The following is a 27,144-nucleotide window of genomic DNA, read 5'->3' as shown; positions in this document are numbered from 1 at the left end:
TACTGCTTAAATGTGCAGTGACAATGAAATCCCCATTTAAATTTCATGTGATGATGAAAATATATCTAATACAACAAGCAGTAAGAAGCTTTTAAAGGAATTTACAAGACTCTTATTTTGGGGGTTACGGCACACAGTTACATGGTCCTTTTGCTTGTGAAACAGCATTTAAAATGGCTTCATTTGCTTTGGTCCAGAATAATGATCAGAGAATGAATGCTGGAAATTTGCACGCTCACCTTCTTGCATGCCTGTATGCAAAATAACATATGGGCTTTTTTATTTTTTAATGTAAATGCATATTGGGGAATGTATGGGAGAAATAAGAAAGCCTAAGGTTCAAATTCTGATGACTTAAGCAGTTCCAAAGAGCTGCTGTTGTAATACAACATTTTCCCTTTCTCAAATGTATTTATTCTCTGTGCTGTGTTTAAGTTGGGTTCAGGGCCCACAAAGTGGGTGTTGCAGCAGTTCATAATGTTTTTGCTATGCGTACTGTGAATGCTGAAGGGAAAGGAAAGCTCCTATGTTGGAAAGAACAAAGTGTTTCTTCTAAGTCTTGTTATGTTTTAATCCTTTCCTAGTTTTAGGAAACTGCAAGATGTGGAAGGCCTAGTGAGGAAGTTTTAGCTAAGATGCATTGAAAATAACGTCATTGATTAAAATGAATTGCAAGATTGTAGATCAGTAATTTGCAGGAAGTATATTTGTAAGGTGGAGTTAAAGCACAAGTGTGTACCCTCTCTCACCCCATGCCTTTTCAATGAGAGAGGTTTTGACATCTTTAGGATTGGGGTGAAATTTGGGGTTTGTAGCACAGGATTTCCAAAGGGTGCTTTTTCTGAACATTGTATTGAAATTTTTCCAGTTTGTGCAGGTGTGATTGGTTTAAGGCTCTGTGTTGTGAACAAATTTAACATCTCTGTTGATGTTCTAGTTCTGGACTGCAGCTTATTCTTAGCTCTATTTGCAAGATCAGATGTTGCTGAGCTAGTTACGGACAGGGAATTCCTGAAGCATTACCTTGATGACTGCTCAGTGTTCACAGATCCCTATTGCTGTTTTAGTGTTGGTAGTCAGATGAATGGATTCTGTAGTAGGATGCTTAAGTTATTTTGTGTTTCTGGGTTTTTTTTCTGGGTTTTTTTTTTTTTTTTCATTAATTCATCGTATATAGGGTACATAAGGTACTTTGTCCTACATGCTACCACAACTATGGAACTAAAAAGCCTGTCCAGAAGTTCTTCAATGCTGACAAGAAGTGGAAAAAATGCTTACTGGAATCACTAATGTGGAGGTGCAGAGAAACAGAAAAGTACTGATCAACACAACGGCCTGTGGTCTCAGCAGACATGTAGGATAACTACTGCCAGCAGAAGAGCAGTTGAAGGAGGCAGCTTTTTGGAGGGATAGTCCTGTATGTTTTGTGCTTAGTTTGGTAAGGTGCAAGTTGTTTGTCTGAAAGCTTAGTAGTGTACGTGAATTGTGATAGTTGATTGAAGACAGTTTGCAAAGGGCTTTGAGAAAGTGACTGTGATAAATACTTTATGCCAGTGGTGAAGAAGTGGAAACTAACATTAGGATTAAGATTGCAGAGTGGTCTCTGGTATTCATATTTAAGCCCTTGTGTTTAAGAACAAGCAAATATTCAGCAAGGAATAGAGAACTCTTCTTAGGGGTGCAGGTGTTTAGGTGGTGACTAGACATGAGCTTTTAGAGAAGGTGGCTGAAAATTTAATTTAAAAAGAAAGCAGTAGGTCTGGAGTGTATAAATAAATTTGATTCTTAATAATGAAAGAAGCTTGTCATAAACCCAAAACTGTGTGCCATTGGATGAAAAATAATATGCATGGGGCTACTATTCAAATATGTAGTTCACCAAGTTCAGTCTGTTTCTATTAAAACTTTCACATTCTGTAGCTTTTTCTGGCCTGTGCATCCTTTGGTTGGTTGGTGGTGTTTTGTTTAATTTTATTTTTTTAAAATTTAGCAGTAACTAGCTCAAATGACAATTTCAGTGGATCTGGGGGAAACAGCTGTGTAAATCCGGAACCATAAAGCAAACAGATTCCATGGTTTGTCTTTTCCACCTTTCTGTTGCAAAGTATTTGTGAAGAAACTACTCAATTAAAAAATTCATAGTGAGCTGTACAGTGGGTTACTGTTGTCTTTTGGGGTGTACAAGTGTCAGTGTGACGTCACTTAATACTGTAATGATGGTCTTTCAGTGTTTTCTCTTCATACGAAATCACCAAAACTGTTTTGGTGTGAAATATCTGATACCAAAACTTTATATGGCAGAGGGGGTTAGCTGTTCCTGGATTTAGAAAGTGGTAAGTTTGTGAAAATACTTCCTCTTGAGCATTCAAATGGTTCATCACTGTCTCACCTGTGCAAGTCATATAGTCAGGCTTTACTCTCTCGGGTGGTTCTTTCAGCAGGACTTAAATGCTGGACCTTCAAATAATTAATCCTTTATGTTCACCAGTTTTCTAGACAACTAATAGTACTGGCTGCTGCTTTAGTGATTTGAATCCCACTTAAAATCTAAGTTGATTTTGTGTAACTTTTTTTTTCTTTTCATCACCAAAACAGAAATGGGATACTATCATATCCTATAGCAGTTCATAGTTGTGTTTGAAAGATCCTTTAAAAGAAATGCACAAAGTAATGCATCTTTTGTTTAACACTATATAATCTTATAATCCTGGCTTTGTGTGGTCTTTTGAAATCTAGGTGGGCTGGCAGCAATAAAATAGCTTCTTGGCTGAATCAGTGACTTGGGCTAGAAGTGGAAGGAGCAGCCATGTAGAACTAACCATGTAGTATTTTAGACTAAAAGTAAAAAGAGTTAAAGCTGAAGTATTTTTTTTATGATCTCTTGATGTGGGTTAGCAAAGGTTAAATTTATTTTGAATAAATAAAACAAAACTTTCATACTACCTCTTCTGTGTACTAGTTTCATATGGTAAGATCGACTTTCTGGGAATAGTCTTTCCTTTTCCGGCTTATTCTTTTTTTCAGAAATTTATGCTGTGAAGTTGAATGAGTATTACTTCATATGTTTTCAGAACTTAAACCAATATGCAAGGAACATAGTTGCTTAAAGCATAAAAGTCTTCTCATTTTATTTTAACAGTGTCTTCCATTTGACAGCTGTTCAGTCCAGGGACTACTTTACTAAGTTTTAGTAAAATGTCCTTGAATAAGAAGTAACTAGCATACTACTGAAAGTATAGTCGCTGATCCTGATGGATGTGACTTCCTGGTCAAATGTGACTGACTGGGCTTGCTGAAAATGTATTCATCATAAACAATGTAGCCTTGTGTCCACTTGACAATTTACAGCTCTGACTTAAAACATGTTCTGGAAGTGCTGAAGCATTGTCTTCACCTACAGTTCTTAAACTCCTGGAATACACAGGGAAACTGTATGAACAGGGGCTAAAATGGCCATGTAGTGTGTTCACTGTCATTTGTCAGGAACAGGTAAATAAGGAAACGCCAGCCATTTTCATTGCTGGTTTCTGTTCTTTAAATTATGGGTTAATAAAAGATTAAACTGCATGGCTGAACACATCTAGGTTAGTTGACTGGAATCTCAAGGCTAGTAGAATACAAAAGTTGAAGGAATGTAGCGTACAGCATATTGAAATAGATTAATGAAAAGCTGCATTGTGGTAGGTTTTTTCCAAAAGGCTTCCCCACATACACAAATGGGGAGTTCATCTATGAATTTCAATGTGAAGTAACTGTTCTGCTGATGTCAGTTGGCAAACTGACATAATAAAAATATTTAACTGCTTTCAGTGTAGGCAGAATTGTGAGATTTTGATTATTCTGATGTTTTGCATATACACCACCTATTTTCTTGACTTTTTGAAAATATTTTTTAAGACATCTTGATTTTTATAACTTTTAACTTCTGAAAATTAATCTAGCATTGATTTGACCTATTTGCATAGCAGAGAAGGACTTCTTAGATGAGCTTTGACTTCTAAGTAGTACAGAATTGGCCCATAATTAAAATGGGGTAGGAATGCTTACCCAGTTTAAAACCAACCATCCAAAAACCGCCACAGCTTAAAGTCACATCAGAGGCTAGTCAGCATGATTAATGGTTGTATCTATACAGAAAGACTGATGTATTTTGGCCAGTCCCTGATAGCAGATGACAAATCTGAAAGGCCTGTTTGGCTAAGATTTCTATCATGATGAGTACCCAACAAAAGCTCATCATGCTAGAAGTCTTACCTGGAAGGCTGGGCTAACGAGGGATAATTTTGTGTTTTATCCAAGAGCAATTTCTCTGCCAAAAAAAAAAAAATCTATTTTTTTTGTACTTTTACCCTATTTATTTCAAAGTCAAGGGAGAACTTCCACCACTAAAATACATAAAAAGCAGCTGGTACTTACAAGTTTTTTTATTTTAACCTAGATTTGTACAACCTGATTTTTAAGATCAAATTTAGTAGTTTGGCAGTAAGTAGGCAACTGACTTGCCAAATGTTAAATCCTTGCTTGTAAAATAAAGATATTTTGCTGCAATATGTGATTAAAACATTGGTCACAGTGGATTCTGGAGCACATGTTGCCAAAGACTGTATGATTTTGGTGTAGTGTCTTCTCGTGATGCCATCACAGCCAGAGTCACCATGAGACTAACAAAAAAGCTAGGACTGGCTATCTTGCTAATTCGAAAGCTTCAAGTATGACGTTTCTTGACATAGAGATCTCTGGTAGATAGCTTCTAATTCTGCATCATAACATAGGGTTGAAACATGATGAGTTTGCTAGTGCCTTTGGCAGCTTCTGGCCTTGTTAAGAGATTTTACAAAGGCAAATGCCTCCAGAAATTCTTTTGAGTTTTTGTTTTTCAGTGAATTAAAATGTTTCATTCCTTACATCTGCAGCCAATTAAGTTATGACAGCCAAGACTGCCATTTTCTCATCACTCCTGAGCTGTGGCCACCAACATATAAATATCTACAACATTATCAAAGGAAAAAAAGTTTAGTTCATTTTATATCTGTACAATTGATGAAAGTCAAGTCTAGCCCATATGTTTATTGACTTACAAAGCTTCCTTGAGACTTGACTACATAGCAGTGATGTAGATCAGTTTTACTATGGTCAAACCAAAGGGTAAAACGTGCTTTCACTGTGTGTTTGATTAGTTCTTGTTGTGTTTTGAGATGGTGACCTCTGTCAAGTCAGACAAATAATGGCAGGCTGTTAATCATGTTAGAATGGGGCTGATAGGGGGAGGACGGCGAAAGTAAAGTGATGGGTTAATCTGGGACTGTTTCCCAAACTGCAGATGTAGGATTTAGGTGATTTCCACACAGTTCATTGTTGTGTGATTGTTTTGCCTACTCTGTGATGCTCACTGGGAAGTCTCATAGTCTGGATCAGGTTCAGACCTGAGTGCTGACAGTTTCCTGGTGTGCAACGTGGATGTTGATGGAGGTGATAGTAATGTGATTTTAGTTTAAAGCTGCTTTACTTTGAATCAGCTTCAGGCCAATGCTGGTTCCACCCCCCCCAACCGAGGTGGTGTAGCTACTGATACCATGTAATCCTTCAGTGTAACATAATGGAAACAGGATGTAATTTACCTTAACGCCAAAAATGAGGTTATAGTAGAAGCTGGCTGTCTTTTAGCAAGATGTTGGTCTTGCAGAGAGAAATGTTGGTCACTTCAGCATATTTCTTCTGAATCCTTCCAAGATCAAAAGCCATGGGGAGCTGACTGTTTGTGTTCCATCAGGTGAAACGTAAAAATTCTGGATCCAAATATTCAGATATTGGGGAAATTGATTCCCAGTTTGTGTGCTTATTCTCACCACCACTCTGGGAGGCTGTTCTGTCGGGCTTCTCCCTTTCTTCTGAAGGAGGTTGGGATTTGTGCAGATGATGTTACTTAAAACCACAAGCGAGGCTCCTGTATTTCAGTGGCAGTAAAAGGGAAGCTGAAGTACACACTCCTCAGCTGGTCCCAGGAAAGCAGCAATTTACAAAGGGAGCCCTCAAAATGGGGACTAGACCTAGTGAGGGTGATGGTTGGTTTCAGCCACGGGCTATGTCCCAGTGACTCTGCACAGCTGATGTTTTAAGTGTTCTCATCCAGTTGCATTTATTCATCTTAAACTAGTGGTAACATCCATAGGGAGAGTGAGTTTCATGGTAGGTGCCAAAGACAGGGCATTTAATCATGTTTGTGAGGGTAGATGGAGAAACTATTTGTGCAAAAATACAAGTTAACTTGGTTATATTAAGATTTTCACAAGTGAGATGAGTTTATATATATTCCCCACTCTGTAGTCAAAAGACTGGTCTATGTCTATGAACTTGTGGCTGTAGAGAGTATTGGTGGCAGGTTGTTTCAAACTGATAGTATCTTTCACTGTTTGTAACATTCTTGAAGGCTGTTGAATGCATTAAGTAAATAATCACATCTTTCTACTTGTGAAAAGCTTTGTATGGAAAGCAGGACCTTATTAGATGGTGTGAACTAGAATATTTGCTTTGCAAGTCTCATGCAATCTGACTTGAAGACTTTTCCAAGATGTGTTAGTTGTCAGGTGGTTTATCTGGATTGATACCCTATCTTTTCTTTTCATTGGTGTGACCAGCTTCAGCTCTAAACAAACTTTTAGCCGCAGCAAAACAGTAGTTGTATTAGTGGTTCCCCTTCTTTTATGACTGGTGGAAATTGGGTAGTAGAGGAAGGGTCTACTGCTGTTAGGAAGTGTTAATGTTCTAGGTGGAGCAGCAGTAAGCAGAATGGTGCACTTGTGTAGGAGTCTGAACAGCAGCATAGGATATGCAATGGCAGTGGAAGGGAAAAACTGTTAGTCTGTATTTAAACTTGTCCTGGCAAACATTTGTTGACATAAACAGCTTCAGAAATGTTTGGGCCAACAGTAAATCGGGTCAGACAAAAGAATACCAGCCAACTGACACAGCAGTGCCTTTTCTGACTACGTGTATTGTGACCAGTCCTGACTTGGCAGGGAGGTTGATGGGCGCTGACAAGCTCAATGAGCAAATCTTATTTTGTTTTGCATGAACAGAATCCATAGCTGTAAGGTCATTATTGCTTGCTAATTTACTAAACAAAAGCTTCCTGTTGAGAAATACCTAAAATTAGAAAATAGGTAGTTTATGCTGTTTTTACGTTAAAGACGGATGAGTATGGTTATAAAATGTGATGACCAAAACCGTCGGGGAGTGGGATGCTGATCACAACAGTGTGTTATGGAGGTGGGTTGGCTAACACAGACAGGCTTCCCAGCTGCTTTGTTCTATCATTCTTGTGCCTTAGGTTTGTCAGCTTTGAGTATGTGCCTTTTCACCCTATTTTTCTTTCTACACTGCTGCTACAGAGTGTGCTTTGGTGTGGTTGCCTATACATTTTGGAAGAGCTTATTTTCAGCTAACGTAAATGACAGTTTAAACCCCAAGGAAAGAAGATTTGCAGATAGGCTACTAAGGGCTCTCCAAGCCTTTTTAAGTCTCAAGAGCTCTCTCTTTTTTTTTTCTTTTTTTTTTTTTTCCTTTTGTTGGTTAGAGGGCTGACTGATTCTTCCAGGAGATTCCAGGAGACTGGTCACCAAAGGAAACAGCTGAACTCAGGTGCCTGGAGAGGTCCTCTGTGCTGCAGGATCACTGGCAGTCGCAGTCCTCTGGCCCCGAGTACTAGCTAGTCTTCTACAGTATTGCAATTCATGTTACTAAGCTTGAGAAAGATTTTAAAACTGATATAGCATCCATTGGTGGAGGAATTACCTGCTTGACTTAATGTAGATAAATGAATCTGTACAGTAAGACAAGGGAGAAAAGAAAAACTGAAAATAAATACTAATTTTTATGACTGCTTGAGTCTGATTGAATTGCTGGAGACATTTTCTGATGCATTCTTTTTGCTGAACCAGTATTTGCTCTACTGTTGTTTTGGTCTCTTAGCCACTTTTGGACTCCTCAGTAGTAAAACTGTTTCTGTTAATCCGCTGTATTTACACTGTTTTACTACCTGAAGTTTAAATAAACCTGTCCTGAAGAGGAAATCTGTTCTAGTGTCTGTTTGGTGAGGATCAGCTGCTGAAAATGCAGTGTGGTTGTGGTTCCTGACTTCTGCCCCCACCCCTCCCCAAGCACTACTTCTGTCACAGACTTCTTGTCTTCTGGAGGCACAGAAACAATGCTTCAGATATTTTGTAAACAAATAATACAGTGATGGAATACAAAGAAATCTCAGTTGGGTGTAGCCAGACCTTTACTTGTGAGAGTACAAATAATTAATCTCATGCTTGAATGCATTATTTTAGTGATAGTGTTCTCCTGGATAGCATGATAAACATCTAACTCAACTCGGCAGTTGTTTTCAACTTCTATTTCCCTTTGAAGCTTACTGCTGCTGTTTCAGACTTGAAGAGGCTTATGTCCCTTCAGTTGGGTGTTTTTTTTCTTCTCCTCCCCCTCCTGCTTGCTTCGCTTTTTCTCCCAACTGTGTTGGCCTAGTAAGATCTTAATACTAACGAACTGTTTTTTGGGATCTGATATGCTTTAATTTGTCTTCTGTATGATTTTTTTTTTTTTTTCTTTGCCTTGACCTAAACTGTAAGGAACCTCAAGAGGCTGTTTTATCCTGTGATGACAAGCCTGTAGCTGTGGGTCACACTGAACTCCCCAGAATAATGCATGCAGTTATATGTCTGTGATGTACTCCCTGAGGACTCTCAAGCTGGGAGTAATCTGTCGACTTGTTTGGATGCTTTCCTGTGCATGGGTATTCGGGATCACATGGTTAAGAACCCTTTTCTCTCCAGCCACAAGTGGACATCTGTGTGTCAGAAGACAGGGACACCTTCACCTTGGCTAGGCAAGAGATGCGGTTGAGGGCAAAAGGTGCACTTGTGCAGACCAGCTGTAGTGAGCTGACCACAATACTCATGCCCTTCATGTGAGGACTGCATATAGTCTGGTTATACAGAGACAGCTGACGGGGAAGGTTTGTGTGTATAGCCTTCACATGCCTTCATAAAAGCTGATTTGCCCCCGTCCTGCCAATATAAATCATTAGTCCTGATGAGCGACTGTGGAATATTTGTCTGCCTCTGGAGGTTTGTAAGAAGAGATGAGACAGGACCTCCATAGACTTACCTCTTAAGTATTTCAAAACTTAAGTCTACACACTGGACTTGTTTCTTAATGGACTAATAGGAAGTATCTTTAACTATCTAATACAGTTTTCAGAAAATAACATGTTACCGTAATTTTCAGATGTATTTTCTGTGTTGTGTGATCCACTTTGGGTTTATGGGTGTCAGTACAGCTCTGCTGTCTTTGCTTTTCCCCATTGCTTTTGCCTGGAGCTGCCCGGTGCTCCCAACAGCGTTGATGGAGTACAGTTGAGGCTTTGATGGATTTCTCCAAGTCTTACAAGGTGACAGCATCTGTACTGACTTAAACTAAAGCTGTGTCTAGCTCAGTGTCTGAACTCCAATGATTGCCAAAAGTAACTAACTAGAGAAAAGTGAAAATGCTGTTGGACGTATCCTCCGAACCCTTTCTGCTTAGTGGGGAGTTCTTGAGCTGTTGCAGGTTACATTGTTTGTTTGACTACCATGCTTAGTAGTTTTGTAGACTAAAAAGGGAAGTCGCTGAGTGGAAAGAAGTTGTGGAGGCAGGTTCAAAAGGAATTAAATGAATTCAAAGACGGCAGGTGTGTGAGCAGTTACTAAAGTGCATAGGAACAGCTGTGGTGCAGCAGCTGTGGGTGCTGGGGGTCTAGACTGCAGAAAGTGGCCAGTCTTGTCTAGTCTCCTAAGCAGCGTTGCCCACTTGTAAGTAATGTAAGTAAATGTAAGGCACAGGCTAGTTGGACCCATGGCCTGACCTGGTAAGGCATTTATTGTCTCATTAGTAACACACAGGGAAACTTAGAATTTGTCCAGTCTCTCCTTGTTTCTATGTAAACTTCTTGTGTCGATGCTGTGTTTTGGCAAGAAATTCCACAGGTCTCTTACATGAGGAATCACCCTTTTCTCTTGCAAATCTGGCTCCTCCTTCCCTTGTTTAATCATCTGAGGTGTGTTATATTCAACTGAAACACATTGGTAAGCGATTGCTTGTACCCGCTACTTTGATTCTTTTCAAGTATTTTCATATCCCCTATAAATCGCCTCTTATCCAAGGTCTCGTCTTCTGTATCATTGTTTGCATGGAAACTGCTTCAAATCTGGATTACTTTCCCAATTAAGTTCCAAAGTCTTATAACATGGCTTTAGCTCGATCTGTTTGTTGTGTACTATCTGTGCTGTGAATATGTATGTACTGAATCATACCCACATTTAGTACCAGCCTAATGACACTTTTTTTTGCCTTTGCTGTGTTTGAGTCTCAGTTAAAAACCATTATGCATGTAAATGAAGATAAAGCCACAACTGTGTTCCTTTAATAAATCACGTAGAGCTTTCTTAATTTACTGCTGTGTAAGATGTGTTTTCCTAGACTTCCATGTGTCCTGTTACAGATAGCACTTCCTACCTCCCCTCCAGCAGGAAAAAAACACACAAAGTTCCCATGAATGGTAGATAAAGTTTTTGCCTTAGTCTACTTCCTGAGTCAGGGTTTATCCTTTGACCGTGTATAAGCCAGTCTGAGTTGAAAAAAATCTCCTGATATTTGACATCTAGGGAGATAAAGCCTGAAGTACACTGGTCCTTGGAAGGTTTGCTTTTGCACTTGATATAATTGTATTCATTTGTATGTAGTGCCCCCACCTTACCCACCTAACACATGTACCGATGTGTCATGTTGTACTTTGTTGACTCTTCAGAAAAATTCAGGTGCCTCTAGCCTAAATATGAAGTCTTGTAGTCAGAACAAAATGGGTCAGATTTGAAGCTGTTCTGAGTAACACTGCATCAATTTGCACTGTACTGTAACTGTCTGTATTGACCTGTTATCGTGGCCACAGACAACACAGAATTGCCATTCCTTTTTGCTCAGTGGGGAAGTGAGTCAGCTTGTATTAGATCCTCTTTTTCTTTTTCATAAGCTAGACTTTCCTGAATTTGAAAGCTTTTTACCACAACTTGCAACGCAGCACTCTAGTGCATGTGAAACTTTTAATTCCGTGCACCAGCACCTCTCCTGTAACAGAACGGAAGAGGTTGTGGTTTAACCTGTGCCACATATGCAACAAGAACTATTTTTAAAAAAAATAAGTAGGGGGGTGGGACTTAAGGGCACATAGCAAAAGAGCATATGCTGTAAAAACCATTGCCCTATAAGTGTGCTTGTTAGAGAATTTTTCTGATTAGGCCAGTTCCACAAATAATTCAGGTGTTCAACTCCTTTATCGTGACTGACATACTTAAAGACAGACCTTTGTAGATCTAGGCTTATATACTAAAAATGCTCTAAGATTTGACTGACACTTGAGTTAAAAGCTAGCCAACATTTTCCAAAAATACTTGTTTAATTCTGTGAATATACAGAATTAGTGTAGAATTTGTATCAGGTGAAGAAATACCTAATGAGCAATCCCAACCATCTTTTGTTGTTGTTCTTTTTTAATATATGTGACTATCAAAATGTTGGCTGATGAAATGACATGAGAAAAAGATGGTTTAATTCAGAAACCTTAGGGTATTGGTGTAGAGTCCTTTGGGGTTTAAGTACACTTGCTTGACTTTTGGAGAGAAATGAGTTTATATGCAAACAGCATACAACACTGCAAGTAAACTGGCAAATGCTACTATAGCTTTTTATTTTTCACAATTTCTTTTTTCTAAGCAGGCCCAGCTTCTACATGACCTAGGCTTCAGTGCAGCTGAATACCATCAAAGTGGTTTGTAATGTGATTGGGCATTAATTTACTGTTTTAACGTAGTTTCTCATTTACTTTTTTCAGAAAATCAAGACGGCCTGCATCAGGTAGTACATGAACGCCTGGGGGAGTTGCTACGTGTTTTAAAAGCAGTGATAAATAAACATCAGACTCTAAACTCAGTGGATATTCTTAGTGCTGCAGGAACAGTTATTGCAAAAGTGAAAGGTAAGGAATTAGTTCCTTTGATATTCTTGGAAAATTGTAATTAGTGACTTGATTGACTCTGGCTTGGACTTACAGATAGGATTCCATGTATACAGAAGAAACAGGATTTTTTTTTTTAATAGTACCATAACACTTGTTTAAAAATACTTTCTCCAAGTGAAAAGTGGTAATAAATGGCTTGTTCTCCTGTTGATGTAGTAAAATCCTGCTTATAGGAAGCTAGCTGCAAGCCCACACCAAATTCCAAAAGCACAAAAGCCTTTAGTCTTGAGCTTTTTTTTACCTGTGTATAGCAGAATAACAAACCTCACATTTATCCACTTAGAGATTTGCCAAAAATCTCTGCTTAATTCTGTGAATTTGTAGGGATGGTGTTGTATTTATCTCAAGTGAAGAAGTAATCTGAATGGCCTAACAGTTATAAATTTCACAAATAATCACAAGCATGGTAAAGGTGTCAATGTCAACACCAACAAAAAAAAAAGCTGCATAGGCATAAATGTTAATACTTTCTGTTGCTAGCCTTTGCTGCTGCAGTTCTCTGCATGCCGGATGAATGCAAATGGTGAAGCACACAATTGCTTCAACCCCATAAACTGTAGCTGTTTCTTCTCTGTGTAGCCTCTCCCTACTCTGGAATAAGTCCAGTATACTACTGTGGAACCAGTACAGTTTCGTCTATATGGTATGTCTGTACCACTTGCCTCTGTTAAATCATGTAGAACATATTCCTTCAGAGATGCATAATTTAGTTTTCCCCCCATGTTTCCTAATAATCTTATATGTCAGAACATATACTGCTGATTCAGTAAAGTAGGAGTATCATTTAAAATGCTAATGTGTTTAGCTGCCTAATTCCTATACACCTTAGATGGTTCCAAGCTTCTTATGGATTCTTCCTATTAATACATAGTTTTGCCAGTTTGATCTTGGCAGGTACTGGCAGCCCACTTGGCATTTTCTCCTTGCTACATGTAGACTTTCCTATAGATCTGTCCCAGGTATTTGAAATTATCACGGAATTATAACCCTGCAACTTCTGAACTTCCTTCAGAGAATTCTATGTAACAGTAGAAACACAGAGGATATCCCTGAGAAGCTGCTGTTTGTCTTGTTGGTCTCAGGAATAGTTAAGTACACATGTAAAATAATAATCAGATACTTACACTAGAGAACAGGTTGAATGTTTAGTGAACCTAATTCTACATTCACCTTAAACAAGCTGTTCCCATGCTTAAGTGCTATGGCAAGATTACTGTGTGTCTTCTACCCTCCCATAATTTCAGTGGATGCAGGTCAATGCTCAACTGTTTGCTCTTTAATTTAAGAAATGCGGAGAACTGACTTAAGATAAGCAGGTATATCGGATTACATCAACCTTTGTTAAATGATGTTTCCAAAAACTACTGCAATAACACCTATCCTGTCTGGACTACATGGTTTATCAAAGGGGTTTTTGATATGCAGTGCCCCAAACTGATCACTGCCTATACTGTCCAAGTTTACCGTTACAGACTAGAGCAGTAGAATTACTGGTAACGTTGGTGATTGATTCCGTAATTATGTTAGCCTTTTTGTCAATGTTTGTGTTCAATTTAAAGTCCATGATAAGTCCAAGGTCACTTTCTGTAGTTGTGGTGCTGTACTAGTTTTCCAGATCTAGACTTAGGTGTTCTCCCGCCTACCCTCCTGCTTCTGAAGAGGAGAATTAAGTATTTTGTTGAATTACAGAATCTATTCTTACAGAGTACTTGCAGGCTTCTGATTTTGGTGCCGTACATATGTTATTTTTTCTTTTCTTGGTGCACACTGTTCCATTGTACATTTTCTGTATCACTGAACCCTGAGCAGGTGCACCAGTGTTTCATGCATTTTCTTATATACTTCTGTTTCTGTCTGGTTTGATGGGTACCTGTTTTTTGAATAGTTGGTTTAGGATTCATTCATGTCTCTTGATAGTGAGCAGAAGAAAAAACTTTAGAACTAAGATTTTTTTGGCAATGCAGATACTCACACATATTTGGGTAGCTAAAAAGTATGTGTGAGTATCTGCATTGCCAAAAGAAGTTAGTACTTAAAAAAAAAAAAAGGAAGATTGTAGTTCATATAATTAATATGTGCACACTTGAAATAAACTAACACACTTACTGTTAATATATTTGGTTTATGAGGAGCTACAGTTGTGGAGGGATTGCGTTATTTTCTATGTGGAAAGGAAAATTAGGAAAGCACTGTGTATATTGTATAACTACAGAATTTTGAAAGTGACTCCACTCTTTATTGCTCTAAGAATGCAACTTGAAGCAAAAGCGGTACAGTTGTGTCTTCCAATTTTCTGTCAAATGTGCTCAAGTGGGTCAAGTTGTAAGACTGTACTTTAGGTACATCTGAAAAGTCTCTGTTCAGCCATGACTCACTTGAATGATCTTAAATCTTAATGATGAGAAACCTCTCAAAGAAAAAAGGCGCGGGGAGTGGATTTTGTCATGGTAACAGTCTTTGTCCTTGTGCTGGAATTGAGCTCAAATTTTGACTTCCCTCCCCCCCCCCCCCCCCCCTTGGTTATGTTACTCTGAATAATTTTCTCATTGGTAATGGTTTGACATTACTGAAAATCCAGCTTTAGGACTCCTGCTACAGGATCCAAAGTTCAGTAATGGTATGATGCACAGTGCTGATCTGATACAAATGTGTTCTTCCAGTTTGAATAAGCAAATAAGAAGTGTTTTCTAATGGAATAGAAGATTATGGCATGCAATTGCTGTTCACAACATTTTCGCTAATTTCTCGCTGAGGATTCATCTGTCTCATAAGCAGCATATGTTCTGGACCTAGAACGGAAAGGCTGGCGTGAACTGTCTGGTTGTTCTTTGGCTAAAGCAAACACTAACTTGCTCTGTGGCAAAGCGTTGTTCCTGTGATCCAGTGCCGCATGACCTGGCCTTGCGGAGTTCCCGAGTTAATTGCAAGGAAAGGGAGCTCCAGCTCACTCTAAAGGTGGTGGTCTCGGTTAGTCCTGCCTCAATATTTGTAGCCTTTGATACAAACAAGTACTTTTAATTGAAGACGGTAATTCCTGTCAGTGTTTCCTCAGTCATGTATTCCTCATGTGTCTGGAGATGGAAATGGGGAGTTACAGGGGGAGTTACAGGGCTGCAGCTCTTTCCGTCTGGTACTTCAGCCCTGCTTTTCTGAGAACAGCAAAACCTTTGCTGTATGCAGACAGCCTACCTCCCCCCAGTGTGATCTGTGATAAATGCAAAGGTAGTTTGTCTTCAGAATCTGTTTGGTTTTTATAGCTGGTTTTTGTTTGATGATCACACTGCTCTGTGTTTGTATTCAATCTGAAGTGTATGACTGCTGGAACTGAGGAAGCTGAAGCAGAAATACAGCATGTTGTGGGTGAATCGTAAGCATATTGGGCCTCAAGTTTGCTTACAGTGGCCTGTCAGTAACACATGTGTTCACAGGTTTTCAGCTGTGGTTATTTCACTAGAAGTAACGTAACTTTTGAATAAACAGGAAGCTACAAGAATGTGAGAAGCTGGTAGGACAGAACCGGTATCCTTTTGCCTCTGTCTTCCCAGGCTGTGTTAATGTGACATTATGAAAGAAGTTCATGTGACTCATCTGTTTCTTGTCATTGGAGGATAGAACTATAAAAAGATGTGGAAGCAGTTTGTATCTGTAGTCAGATTTATGACTAGGAGGATGATTAACGTGGCACGGAAAATTTCTGATGTTTATTTAGGAGAGGATGAAATAGAAACAAGCTGGGATTTACGTGTGATTTACCCACACACACCCCCCATCAGAAATAGAAGCATAACTGGCTTAAGTTCTAGAACGACCTTTTTGAATCTTTGCATAATGCCAAGGTTTCAAATCTAGTTTATATTTGGAACTTCATATTAGGGGCACATGGTTACTTTAATAAATTACTACCTTAGCACTTAATAACTTTGGAACCAGTGACTGTCGGTGACTCTGGCTTGCGAAGTATTCTCATGAGTATGACAAGTTGCACTGTGATTTAAACTTAATGTCCAGTGCAGATAGACCACCCCCTTTAAAATACTGCAATTGGGAGTATTTTGAATGCTAACAAAAATTGTTTGTGCTCCCTCTCAAGCCTCTCAGTCATTTCTCAGGTTCTTCAGTGGGAATGATATAAATCTGGTTGTAGTTCTGCTTTGGATACCTAATGGTTTTCCTTTTGGACAGATTGAAGGAAATAGTAGGTATAGCATGTTATCTTCATCTTGCTACAGAGAGTGATGTTTTGCAGAACAAATAATGCAGACTTCTACCATTTGAGGCTGCAGGAAAACATAGCAGAGAGGGATGGACAGGGGACCTTGAGATCTCTGGTTATGTCTTGGACATAACGTGGTTCACCAGGCCTGTTCGCTTGTACTCTGCTACTTGTATGTGCTTACTCGAGTGCTTCGTGAAGGCTGTCTTTTAAATGACACCTGACTTGATATGGAAGAATTGAGACTTGCTGAAGCATCTTGCCTGGAACCTGTTTAGGCTCCTATTTTTGGAAGTCAGTTTCCAGTCTGGCATGCCATTGTACACATAGTTGTTATTCTTCTACTTGGTGTCTTTAAGTAGTTGATGGCCCTAGACTACATGGTTCTCCTGATCCCGTGCTAAATTCAAGTTTACACTGTTTTTTTTCTCTAAACTGTATGACTTAACTGAATCACTGGAACGAACGTAGATTCCTAGTAAAGCTGAAACCTGCACTTGCCTTGTAGAAATTCCCTTTTTAGGTACTTTTTTTTTTTACTAATAGGTTCCTGCTCAAAGTTAATATCTCTATCAAGGTGAAGTATTTCAGCTCTGCTGTATCTGTGATGTAAATTCAGAGCAAAATTATGGATGGGGAGTAGGAAAAGACTTCCAGTGAATTTTGGAAGGCCGACAGACTTGGTAGTAGTACAGGCTGGTGAAATTACACAGCATAGAAAACTAAAAGTAGAACAATGGGGCCTCGACAGCCTGCTGACCCTCTCCAGCTGTCTTTTTCTTTTGTCTTTTTCCAGTCTGCATACTACTTTTTAAGTTCCCCCCCCCCCCCCATATATATATTTTTTTTTTTTTTTTGAAGATGATGAGAGGTTATAACAAGAAGTATTACAAGTCTGTCTTTGGAGAGAAGGGAGTGTGTTTTGGTCTTGGTTGGCTGCTTTTTCTTTGGGTGAGTGGTGTTTTTATTTTTTAATAAAAAATAAAATAAAAAATAAAAATTTCTTGAAAGCATTGTTAGGAGTTTAAGGACAGAAAATTGGTTAGAGTGGTCTTCAGGTCCAACAAGTCAACCAGTTGCTTACTGCTTAAAAGTCAGCTAGTAAAATATGGATTGAAGATGTATTCCTGTCTAAGGAAATAGGTGGTGGTGTTACCAGGTATGTCTGTTAGACTCAAGAAAATAAGAAAATTGACCTGCAAAGAGTAAATTCTGTAAGCTGGTGTAGTTTAGACTTGTCCAGGCCCTGCAGTTTGCTTTGCTGCTGCCAGTCCTGCACATGTCTATAGGGAAGGAGGAAGCAAGCAAACTTTTGCAGATGCTGTCGTGGCTGTGGACCCTAGGTTTCCTGGGCTCTGCTGTCTTGATTTGACTGGAAGGAGGTAAGACCCTCACAGAAACTGTGTGCTGTGGTCACTGTGAGGTGTCTAAGCATTATGTTTAAAGCCCTGGTTTGCACTTGAGTCTTGACAGCTGACAAGCCTCTTCATCGTAGTTTCAGAAGCCTTGCTCGAATGTCATTAGGTGCTGCTTCAGCTTCTGGAATTCTGGCTTCCAAAATTTCCATGGCTGTTGCTGGTTCCCCAGGCTGTTCTGTGCTTGTTTCAGAAAGCTTTTGGTGGCTTGACCCAAGAGTTGAAACTTCGCAGTGTCTTGCAGCATTTTTATGAGGTTGCCAAACCCAGCTCAGTTTGAAGACAACTTTGCTAACTTCAGAAGTATAGATCCACTTTAATGCAAGCTAGGCTTGCGTTTCAAGTACTGGATTCTGGTTTTTAATGTATTGCTACCATATGATTTTTTTAAAGTTCATTATGTGCCCCCTGAAGCCTTATGTGAAAGCATTAAGTTTTATACTTGCTTTGAAATCTGTAGAGCTATAGATAGATAGCTGTCATTTCCAGACATGGAAAGATTACTATAGTTCATTGTTGTCAGTAGCTATTGTGTGCAGTCAGGATGTCCTGGGGAAAGAGTGCATGGTTTAAAGTTGATGTTAAGTACATCAGCATTCCAGTGGTAGTAGGCTACAAGAAAGCTGTTTGTATTCCACTGACTTAGTGAGAGCTTGGACTAACCTTTTTTGGGAGAAGTGGTAATTGAGAAAAATTTCAGATCAGTTATTCCATTTGTGATGGATCCTGAGAAGAAAGGGTTTCTCTGGTATATAAAGTGTAAAGCTTAACAAAACTCTTCCTGGAAACAGGAAGACCGAGGTGAAACAGGCAGCATTTCTTTAGGAAGAGGCATCTAAATTAATGTCTCAGGGACAAAGCGAAAGAAGCTCTTCTCTGAAGACACTGCAGCTAATGGATATACGAATGTTTCAGCGGTAAGTGCTTTTATATAGACAGTTTTTGTTTGTTGCTTTTAATTTGGAAACAGTTTGTGTTTCACGCCAGCACCCAAATGATTTTTCCAGTCATTAGTGGCTGATAATCAATAGATCTCATATAACTGCTGTTGCTTAATGGTTTGGAATGCAAAGTTTAGATTTATAAGCAACATTATCTCTGGAAAGCTGAAGTTTTCAACTAACCCAAATTTAAAAAAATAAAGAAATCAGTGGTATTAACAAAGTTGTCAAAAAAGTTACCGTCTGTGGAGCTTTATTGAGTCTCATTTCAAACAAAGCTGCCAGAGGCATTTTTTTATGTAATTATGAAGTGTAGAAGAATGAAGAGGTAGGAGAAGCCTTAATTTAGCCGTGAACTGTGGCAACAGTGACTTAATATTTTTGCGATATGTGTGGGTTTTTTGTTGGTTGGGGTTTTTTTTGCGGTAGGCTTATTACAACACATTCTTCCAGATCTGCAAGTAATTGTGAAAATAACCCATGAGAGGAATACATATTTTCTGTAGTAGCTTTGTATAGGAATTGTTACAAAAATGTTGATCAGCCCTGTTGGCATGCTGTGTAAAAAGGAGTGGATTCAACTGTGTTAATTTACTGGTTAAAAAACTTTTCCTTTCACAAAGGAAGTCTAATGGAGGAGCAGATTACTGTACTTTCTTTGTTTGTTACCAGTTAGCATTTAGGCACCTGGCAGGAAGTTTGGATACTTTTAAAGACTTAAAATCTGTTAATGTAATTTGCTAAGATAATGTGTATAGAATACGGAACATCTTAATGGGATATAGTTTTTGCTACTTCTAGAAGTTATTGCGGTCCATTATTTCCATATTTGTACTTGAAATATAAGGAGGATACATAAATCAACATTGTCACGGGTCTTGAAAAAGGGACGAATAGGAGTGAAGAACTGTATATGTCATTGCAGTGTATCTGAAACAGATAAGCATGTGTAACTTAAGCATCTAGATAATTAAGAATATTGCATTGCTTAAAAAAAATCAAACTTTCAAACAGTAACTACTAATGTGAAATTGTCACTTCTCGCAATGTAAAATTGGGAAAACTTCCATTCAGAGGGTTCAGCTTCTGCTCAAAGGAATACGTGCAACTTCTCTACAAAATTTTTCCCAGTCACCAATGATTAAGGAGTTAAGTTGAAAACACAAAATGGTTGTGCTTTTTTTCTCCCTCCTCTCCCTTGCCCAGTAGTTGTTAATAGAAACTCTGGATGAATCATTCCTGTCTCATTATTCCAGTTTGTGTTGGAAGCATGTTCAAGTTCCAGTACTGAGCGGCTAAATATTGGTCTTGATCACCAGTTTAAACGGTCTATAGTTTGTCCAGTAATGCTCCTATTCCTATTTTGGAACAATGACAGTTAGGCTGAGGTTTTTCCTTTACTTTTAACAGGCAGAACTGAGGGGCTTTTCCCAGACTATGGAGCTAATAATTAAAGGGGTTTGCAACAGACACTACCTTTTGATATTTTTTGTTTGTCTGTACTTAAGCCAGAGATCCGGTGTTCTGCATGCATACAGGATTGCATACAGTTTGGTGGGGGTACTCCCAGGACCTACTGCTCCTGTTATGAATTCTAAATTTCTAACCAGAAAAGAAAGAGTTTTTCAAATACTTAACTGCATTTGTGGGCTACTTTGCGGTGGCGCTGCTGCTGTGTGATTTGACTCTTGCTGATAAACGACTGTTTTTCTCTTGCTGTCACATTACCATCATGTTCCCACACAAAGCTGCTTTTTAAGTGGGAAGATATAGGAAGTGAGAGAATAATCCGATTTTATTGTGGGAAGCATCTGGATTGTATTAATTTCTTTCCTTTAGTCCTTCATTTCTTACTAATCTTCTTGAAAACTGTGTTTTTTAAATTGTTCAGGGAAGTATAATGTTGCATGTTCTGGAGGAAACTATAAAATTCGTCTTTAGGCCTAGTAGACTTGCTTGATTGACCTTGCCTCTCACCCCTTGCTTTAATTTTTTTTTTTTTTTTTCCTAAGCGGTGAACTTCAAAGAAGTTAATGAAGGAAAACAAGAGAGAACTCTTCAGTGAAATATTTTCTTCCATTGAAACGTTGGCATTCACCTTTGGAAACGTGTAAGTTGGAATCCAGAAGGAGCTTTGAAAGAGCTCTTGGAGCTGAATCAAACTAAGACTAAACAGCAACAAAACCTTTAGTTTTCTTTGGACAATATTAGTTAATAACTAATACAAATTAACCACATCCAGAACACTGTACTGCTTTGTTTGGATGGTTGATGGTGGTCTTGTTTTGGTTTGGGTTTTTTTCCTTAAAAAGGAAACAGTGATGGTATAGAAATTGCAGGGACCGATAAGACTACTTCTAAAATTGTTGCAGAGCGTTTTAAAGGATACTAGAAATGCTATCTGAATTTTTCTTCAGTGATCTGAAATTGCTTGGTAAGTAAAGTAATGAAGTAACACAATTCTTTGTTTTTCTGGCAGTGTTTCAGACTTCCTTATGGGAGATGTAGACAATGGCTCGTCATTGGGACTTCCTGTATCTCGGAGAGTCGGGTAGGCTAAACACGTTTCTCTGAGAGTGTGGAATATATTATCTTTTAAGGAGGATTTTCATTTCCACTGAAACTCTGTGCATCATGGGGCGGGGACACTTGGAGTCTTCAGAGGCTGAAACAACGATTACAACGCATTAAAAATGCCTTCAAAGCTTCAGATACTTAAATGTATTCTTGTTCTAAATGCCAGTGACTGACTCAGTGGGCTAGCACTCAAATATGTAATAACAACCTGCGTATTGTCTTTGAGATCTTAGAATTGGTTAAGGTGAAAATAACCAAATAGTTAAAAGTAAGATATTGAATGATATGCAGGTTGGAGTAGTTTAAATAGACCTTTTAGACCTAGAAGCTAAAGGTTTAATGACCTCCTTTGGGCTTTTAAGGACTAATATTAATCACAAAATAACCCTTTTCTTCTTCCAGAGCCCAGTTGTGCTGTAGCTGTTTCAGCAATCAGTAAGAGAACTGAATAGCACTGTCAACTTATAGTCAGAGAAAAACATTAGCATTTTAAACTCCCCTTTAACCACTTTGAAGGTGACATGAAAAAATGCTCAGTACCAAATTCTGTTTTGAATTTTTATGCATCTAGAAGCAGACTTTCAAGTAAATCAAGTCAATTAAGTTACATGCAAGGAAAATGTAGTTGACAATTGGGTGTATGACAAACTAAGTGGTAGCAGGGTTAAAAATTTAATTGTGGAATTTTTAAAGGCTTGCTTTGAAATGTACTTAAGGTTTAGCATTTCTTCACACAGGCTTGATAATCATAGTAATGCTGTGGCAGCTACATCTGAGTAGTAGTCTTTAATTTCATTGTGTTTGGTAACACACATGAGAGATGGATGATCACAGAAGTTCTACTTCTGTAGCTGCGACAAAACTCCTCAAACAACATGGAGAGGAAAGGAGGCTATGTGGAAAACTGGTTCCAGCAGACTTGAAATCAGAGGATTAGATTGCTGATAAAAAGTATGAAATAAAATAGCATAGAAGCCAGCATCTCATGTAACTTTAAATGAGGCAATTTGAACAAGTACTATTTCAGCTAATTGGTTCACCAGCAGAAGGAAGGTGCTGAATTTGCCAATCTTTTCATCTTGTAATGGCTTTGCAGTGCATAAATGTGTTCCTGTGAAATGAGATGTTCCCATGTATTGTATCGTGAAGTGAATGCTTGGCTAAAAGATAGTTCTTATGAATGTGGAGGTGAGGAAAGACCAAAGGGAAATTAAATACAGTGAAATGGAGAAGGAATTCTATTCTAGATGCTCCAGAAGTCACCAGTACATATTTAAAAGCCATTTTTTATAGTGTCATTTACTTTTGCTAATATGGAAGGTAACAATTATAAATTTTGGAGCAGATGGGATAATTTCTTAGAAATTGTCTTAAATTCAGTCCATTTTCATTTAGGGAAATACACGTTTAACAGATGAAGCATTTCACTTTGATTTCACTTTGATTTGCAATTCAGAGGGCAATTTGGAGGCCAACTAGGAGCTGAGTGTTAGGAGGAATTAAAACCAAAATACTTCAGCAGCTGTATTAAGTTCTCATTCCCATAGATGTGTCCATTCAGTCATTGAACACAGCAGCTAGCTGTATCTTACAAAAGGTTAGAGCATAATATTTTGGTAGAATTTAACATGTAAGTGCTTTGAGGGTTAATTAAGGAGAGAGATTTTAATTGCCTGTTAAGTTAGGGACCTCCCCAACTAAGCTGTTGAGGATTGCTCTAAGGGGGTGGGGGGGGCAGTGCTGTTCGTGCTTCTCTTGACTGCAGGGGAGTCTACATTCTTTAGTTCAGGCATTCCACTTGGAAGCTTAAGTTAAATGATATGTATACTGCCTCTTAGCAAATGTGATTGTTCTCATTTTAGCCTTTGTAGTAAAACCAGAAGTACAAGATGGAAGCAAAAATCTTTCTTAATTAAAAACAGAAGAGCTTTAGAATACATTGGAAGAGATGAGACGGGCATGTCTGACCTTTCATTATTTAACAAGCTATTTGAATGCTATTCAATGCTATGTAGATCTGAGAGCATAATAAAGGGGAAGGATAAAATTTTCAAAATGTCTGCAGAGATTTGCCTCTGTTACAGTGAGAGTTCTTGGGTAATAGGAAAAAGAAGAGGCTGGCTAAAGTTGAGAAATGAAAACTCTCCAGAAGTCAGGCTTCTTTTTTTTATTTATTTTATTTCATTATTGCTAGTCTCACTGGGGTGAGTTTCTGGATGCATGAGAGGGCAAGCTGTATGGGTCAAATTCTAAAAATAAGTTGCAGGACATGGGTAAAACTAGTGCCTGTGCTTGCTTTTAAAATGTGGTATTATGTATTTGCAGTGGGGTGAATGTGGATGGATGAATGAGCATTGATTAGCTGTCCTAACTATGTGTGCTTGAATTATTGGAAAGGAGTGAACAGTTCTTAGAACTGAAACGATTTAGGTCTGTATAATGGGAAATAATTTTTAGGACCTGAACTTAAAAGTGCATCCTGAGTTAATATAAAGTGGGGGGTGGGGTGTCCTCTTATCTGTTTTTCCCTAACAACTGTATGCCACTTTAAAATCTACTTGGAGACAGTAATACTTTATACCCAAACCAGATCTAAATCTAGTTCAGGCTTTCTGTGCAATGGAATATTGATACATCTCTAAATTTGGCGGGGGTGGGTGTTACGGGTTTTTTACTATTTGGTTGATAGTCAGCTTTGGATGGGTTTCCCACCAGTTCTGAAAAAGCCCTTCCATTTCACTGAAACTCTTTTATCAGACAGCAATTGTGCTAGTACTCCACTTTCTTGGGATTGGCACTGTGCTTTAGACTGTAGTTTGATTCTGTTCAATGTAATTGATGATTAATACCTTGCAAGTTTTGGTATATGGAAGAACTGCTTTTGCTGTGAAGTAAGTAATGATTGTTGATGGATTTCTGTATGACTTAGGATCAAGTTTCCATTTACATTTAAAAAACCTGAAGAGATACTTGCATCACTGTTACTGTGTTCCATTTTAGCTTTTAAGTCTGAAAACAAAACAGGACCAAAGTCTAAAATGGAAACAAGCTGGTTTTGTGAAGATTAAGGCCACTTTGCAGCTATTTCTTGGACTTTTTCTTTTGCCTGCTCTCTACCTCAGAATTTTTAAGAGTAGTTTATTCTTTTAAATTTATGTAGGGTTGTGTTGGGTTTTTTTGTTCTGTGGTTGTTGTTGGTTTTTTTTTAAGGGGGTGGTGGTTACTAGGCAAACTTTTATTCACTTAAATTTATGCAGCAGCCCGGTTTACAGTGCAGTCCTACAAACAGTTCAAATTGAACAATTAAAAGGGTAGCAAAATATAGTATGAGGACAAAGGTATGGATGAACTCTTGTGCTAGATTCCTTATATTCTTGGATTGAATTCTGTCATGTTATACTAATTGTCAGAGCTTCATTAGCAAGTGTTACTAGTCAGCTGTTGTGCCTACAGTGCACACCTGCAAGTAATTTAGGAGAAATCATAACTTCATTCCCTTGAGGAAAATATACAGGATTCTAATGGCTTGTAGAATGGTGTCTGTATGAAATGCTTTTTAAGAGATAGGTAGGGATCTGAGAAAAGCTGGAGCTCACTTAATTGTGTAACAAATCAGGTTGATATTTAACTCTTTCATCACAGCCTTTCGGGATTGTTGATTTAAAGGTGTACGATTCCTTGCTATTTATGTTTCAATCAACAGCTATGGGAGCTTAGAAGGTATGGTGCCCTAGATGAGAGGGAGTTACAATACGGTTTGTTGCTCTATCTGCAAAAACAGAAAAGAGCAGATGATGCCATTTATTTTGCTAGCCTGTCAGTTCCAGTGAGAGTTTTTCTTTGCTAATTTAATGCTTTGTTTCTTGTGTACCAGTCTTTTGAGAATCTTTCTGTGGAGTCTGGAGGTTCACTGCACGAAAGGGATGATATTCAAGGTAGGTCATTCATTCAATATTAGTGAAAACCATGCTGTACCTGTATTTTCATCTTCTAAAATGTTGTAAATAACATGTTTCGTCACTTTTCTACACCTGTGCTGCCATTAAAACTTCACTGAAGAAAATCTGCTATTGCAGAGGTTTTACACTTTTGTGAATAACCAGCCTGGGTTGCTTTTTGGGGGCAGAAAAGCAGCAGTGCCTGAAGCAATTCTGTATGTCATCATATGACTGGTGTTTTCTTGGGTCACTTTCTTTAAGAAAGTTATGCTGACCATATGACTACTCCAGATAAAATACTATGACCCTTTAATTTGTCCTAAAACCTCTGTCAGTCCTGTTTAGAGTCAACTAGCATTAAAGACCAACTCAAGATCAGAGCTGCTTAAGCATTCACGTTTGGCTAATACTGGCTTTGCTCTCAGTGTGTGGTCATGTCTCAGATTCACTTCTTTGTGTTGGATGGTTTATTTTCAGGACATCTTCGAGCAGAGGAGGTTGATAGCATGCTGCTAAGAAATGACAGTGGAATTGAATCAGCTCTGTCCTATGCTAAAGCATGGTCAAAATATACCAAGGATGTAGTCGCATGGGTAGAAAAAAAGCTTAGCTTGGGTGAGTGGCTCTTTCTGGCATTTAATCAGCTTTGTCATGATGAAATTAAATCTGTTGTCAGGCCTCTGTGCTGCAGACTGTCAATAATGTGATTTCTAAATAAGTAGCTGTTCCGCTGAAGTGGACAGAACTATCCCACATTTCGTATAATTAAGGGCCTGTAACAAAGTGAAGTGGTCCCCTCTGTAGCCTGTCTGTTAAAGGGAGAACATAAAAAGCATTTAGCAGGTAGTACAACTGTTTGTGTAAAATAGTAACTGTGATTTTTTTATTTTATTTAACAGAGGTGGAGTGTGCTAAAAACTTAGCAAAAATGGCTGAAACTGCTAAAGCTGTTGTTGGACACCAGGTGAGTACATATTAGGGGCTTTATTTTAAAGTCTTAAAAGTGTTTCAGAAGTCTTGCCAAAAAGTGAAACTTTGGGGATGTTGAGGAGTGCATTTTTAAGTTGAAAGAGAATTGATTTATACTGTAAATCACTGCTTAAAAGGTCTGCTGTATTTTATGTCTTTTCATCTCCTATTGAAACTTGGATATATAAATTTATTTTTGTTGAAAATGCAGTATAGCCTTACAGTTTTCACAATATGCTTTTTTTCTGTCTAATATCTTGTATGCCTTGTGATTTGGACTTGTAGACTTCTCTTTCAGAGTGTTTTCCTAGTAAAATGAAATGTAGCTGAGAAATTAGTAAATACTACATTCATACCTAATTCTGACTTCCACAGACACATAAATACCTTATTAAATTTAACTGAAAACCTAGTACAGTTGTACAGACGTTTAGAATGTCAGCATACCTTTACCTTACCTAGAACATAAATGTTTTCATTTGTGTAATTTTAGGATTATATGCCATTCCAATCAATATTCATTAATGCTTTTCAAAATGATATTGAGAACAATCAACTTTGGCAACAAACAGCAGCTGCTCTCCAGTCTAATAAATTTGTGCAGGTAAGCTTAAAGAAAAAGACTAAGATATTGTTTAGGTTTTAAAAAAAGTTTTGTAGCAACAAACTTGCAGCCTGTAAGCCTTTTATATACTCTGTTAATTTTTCCTATCTAGCCTCTTCTCGGAAGGAAAAATGAATTGGATAGGCAAAGGAAAGATATCAAGGAGCTTTGGCAGCGAGAACAGAAAAAAATGGTTGGTATTTCTTTCATATCTAACAGTGTTCAATGTAAAAGTCTTCAAAAGGACAAAACTTTCAAACTAGGCTGTTATGCACTTAAATTCACATGTAGAATCTAAGGGCGTGTTGGTTGTAATATGTCACTGTCAATGTCATTACATACTTGTATTTGTAAGAGGTTATTTTTCTATGACTATGT

General features: G+C 38.2%; 1 protein-coding gene across 1 annotated transcript in view; it reads left to right on the top strand.

The window, feature by feature from the left end:
• Positions 1–27,144, top strand: part of ARHGAP29 (Rho GTPase activating protein 29) — a 53,401-nt gene that overhangs the window by 12,938 nt on the left and 13,319 nt on the right. The window contains 9 exon segments of the mRNA XM_037404132.1: positions 11,924–12,067; positions 20,691–20,716; positions 20,718–20,788; positions 21,158–21,224; positions 25,130–25,190; positions 25,683–25,808; positions 26,093–26,157; positions 26,656–26,766; positions 26,879–26,959. Coding sequence (XP_037260029.1) covers positions 11,924–12,067; positions 20,691–20,716; positions 20,718–20,788; positions 21,158–21,224; positions 25,130–25,190; positions 25,683–25,808; positions 26,093–26,157; positions 26,656–26,766; positions 26,879–26,959 — 752 coding nt within the window.

This window comes from Falco rusticolus, chromosome 11 (genome assembly GCF_015220075.1).
Source record: "Falco rusticolus isolate bFalRus1 chromosome 11, bFalRus1.pri, whole genome shotgun sequence".
Taxonomy (NCBI): Eukaryota; Metazoa; Chordata; class Aves; order Falconiformes; family Falconidae; genus Falco; species Falco rusticolus.
The sequence above is the reverse complement of the archived record's forward strand: the minus strand, read 5'-3'. Positions and strand labels throughout refer to the sequence as shown.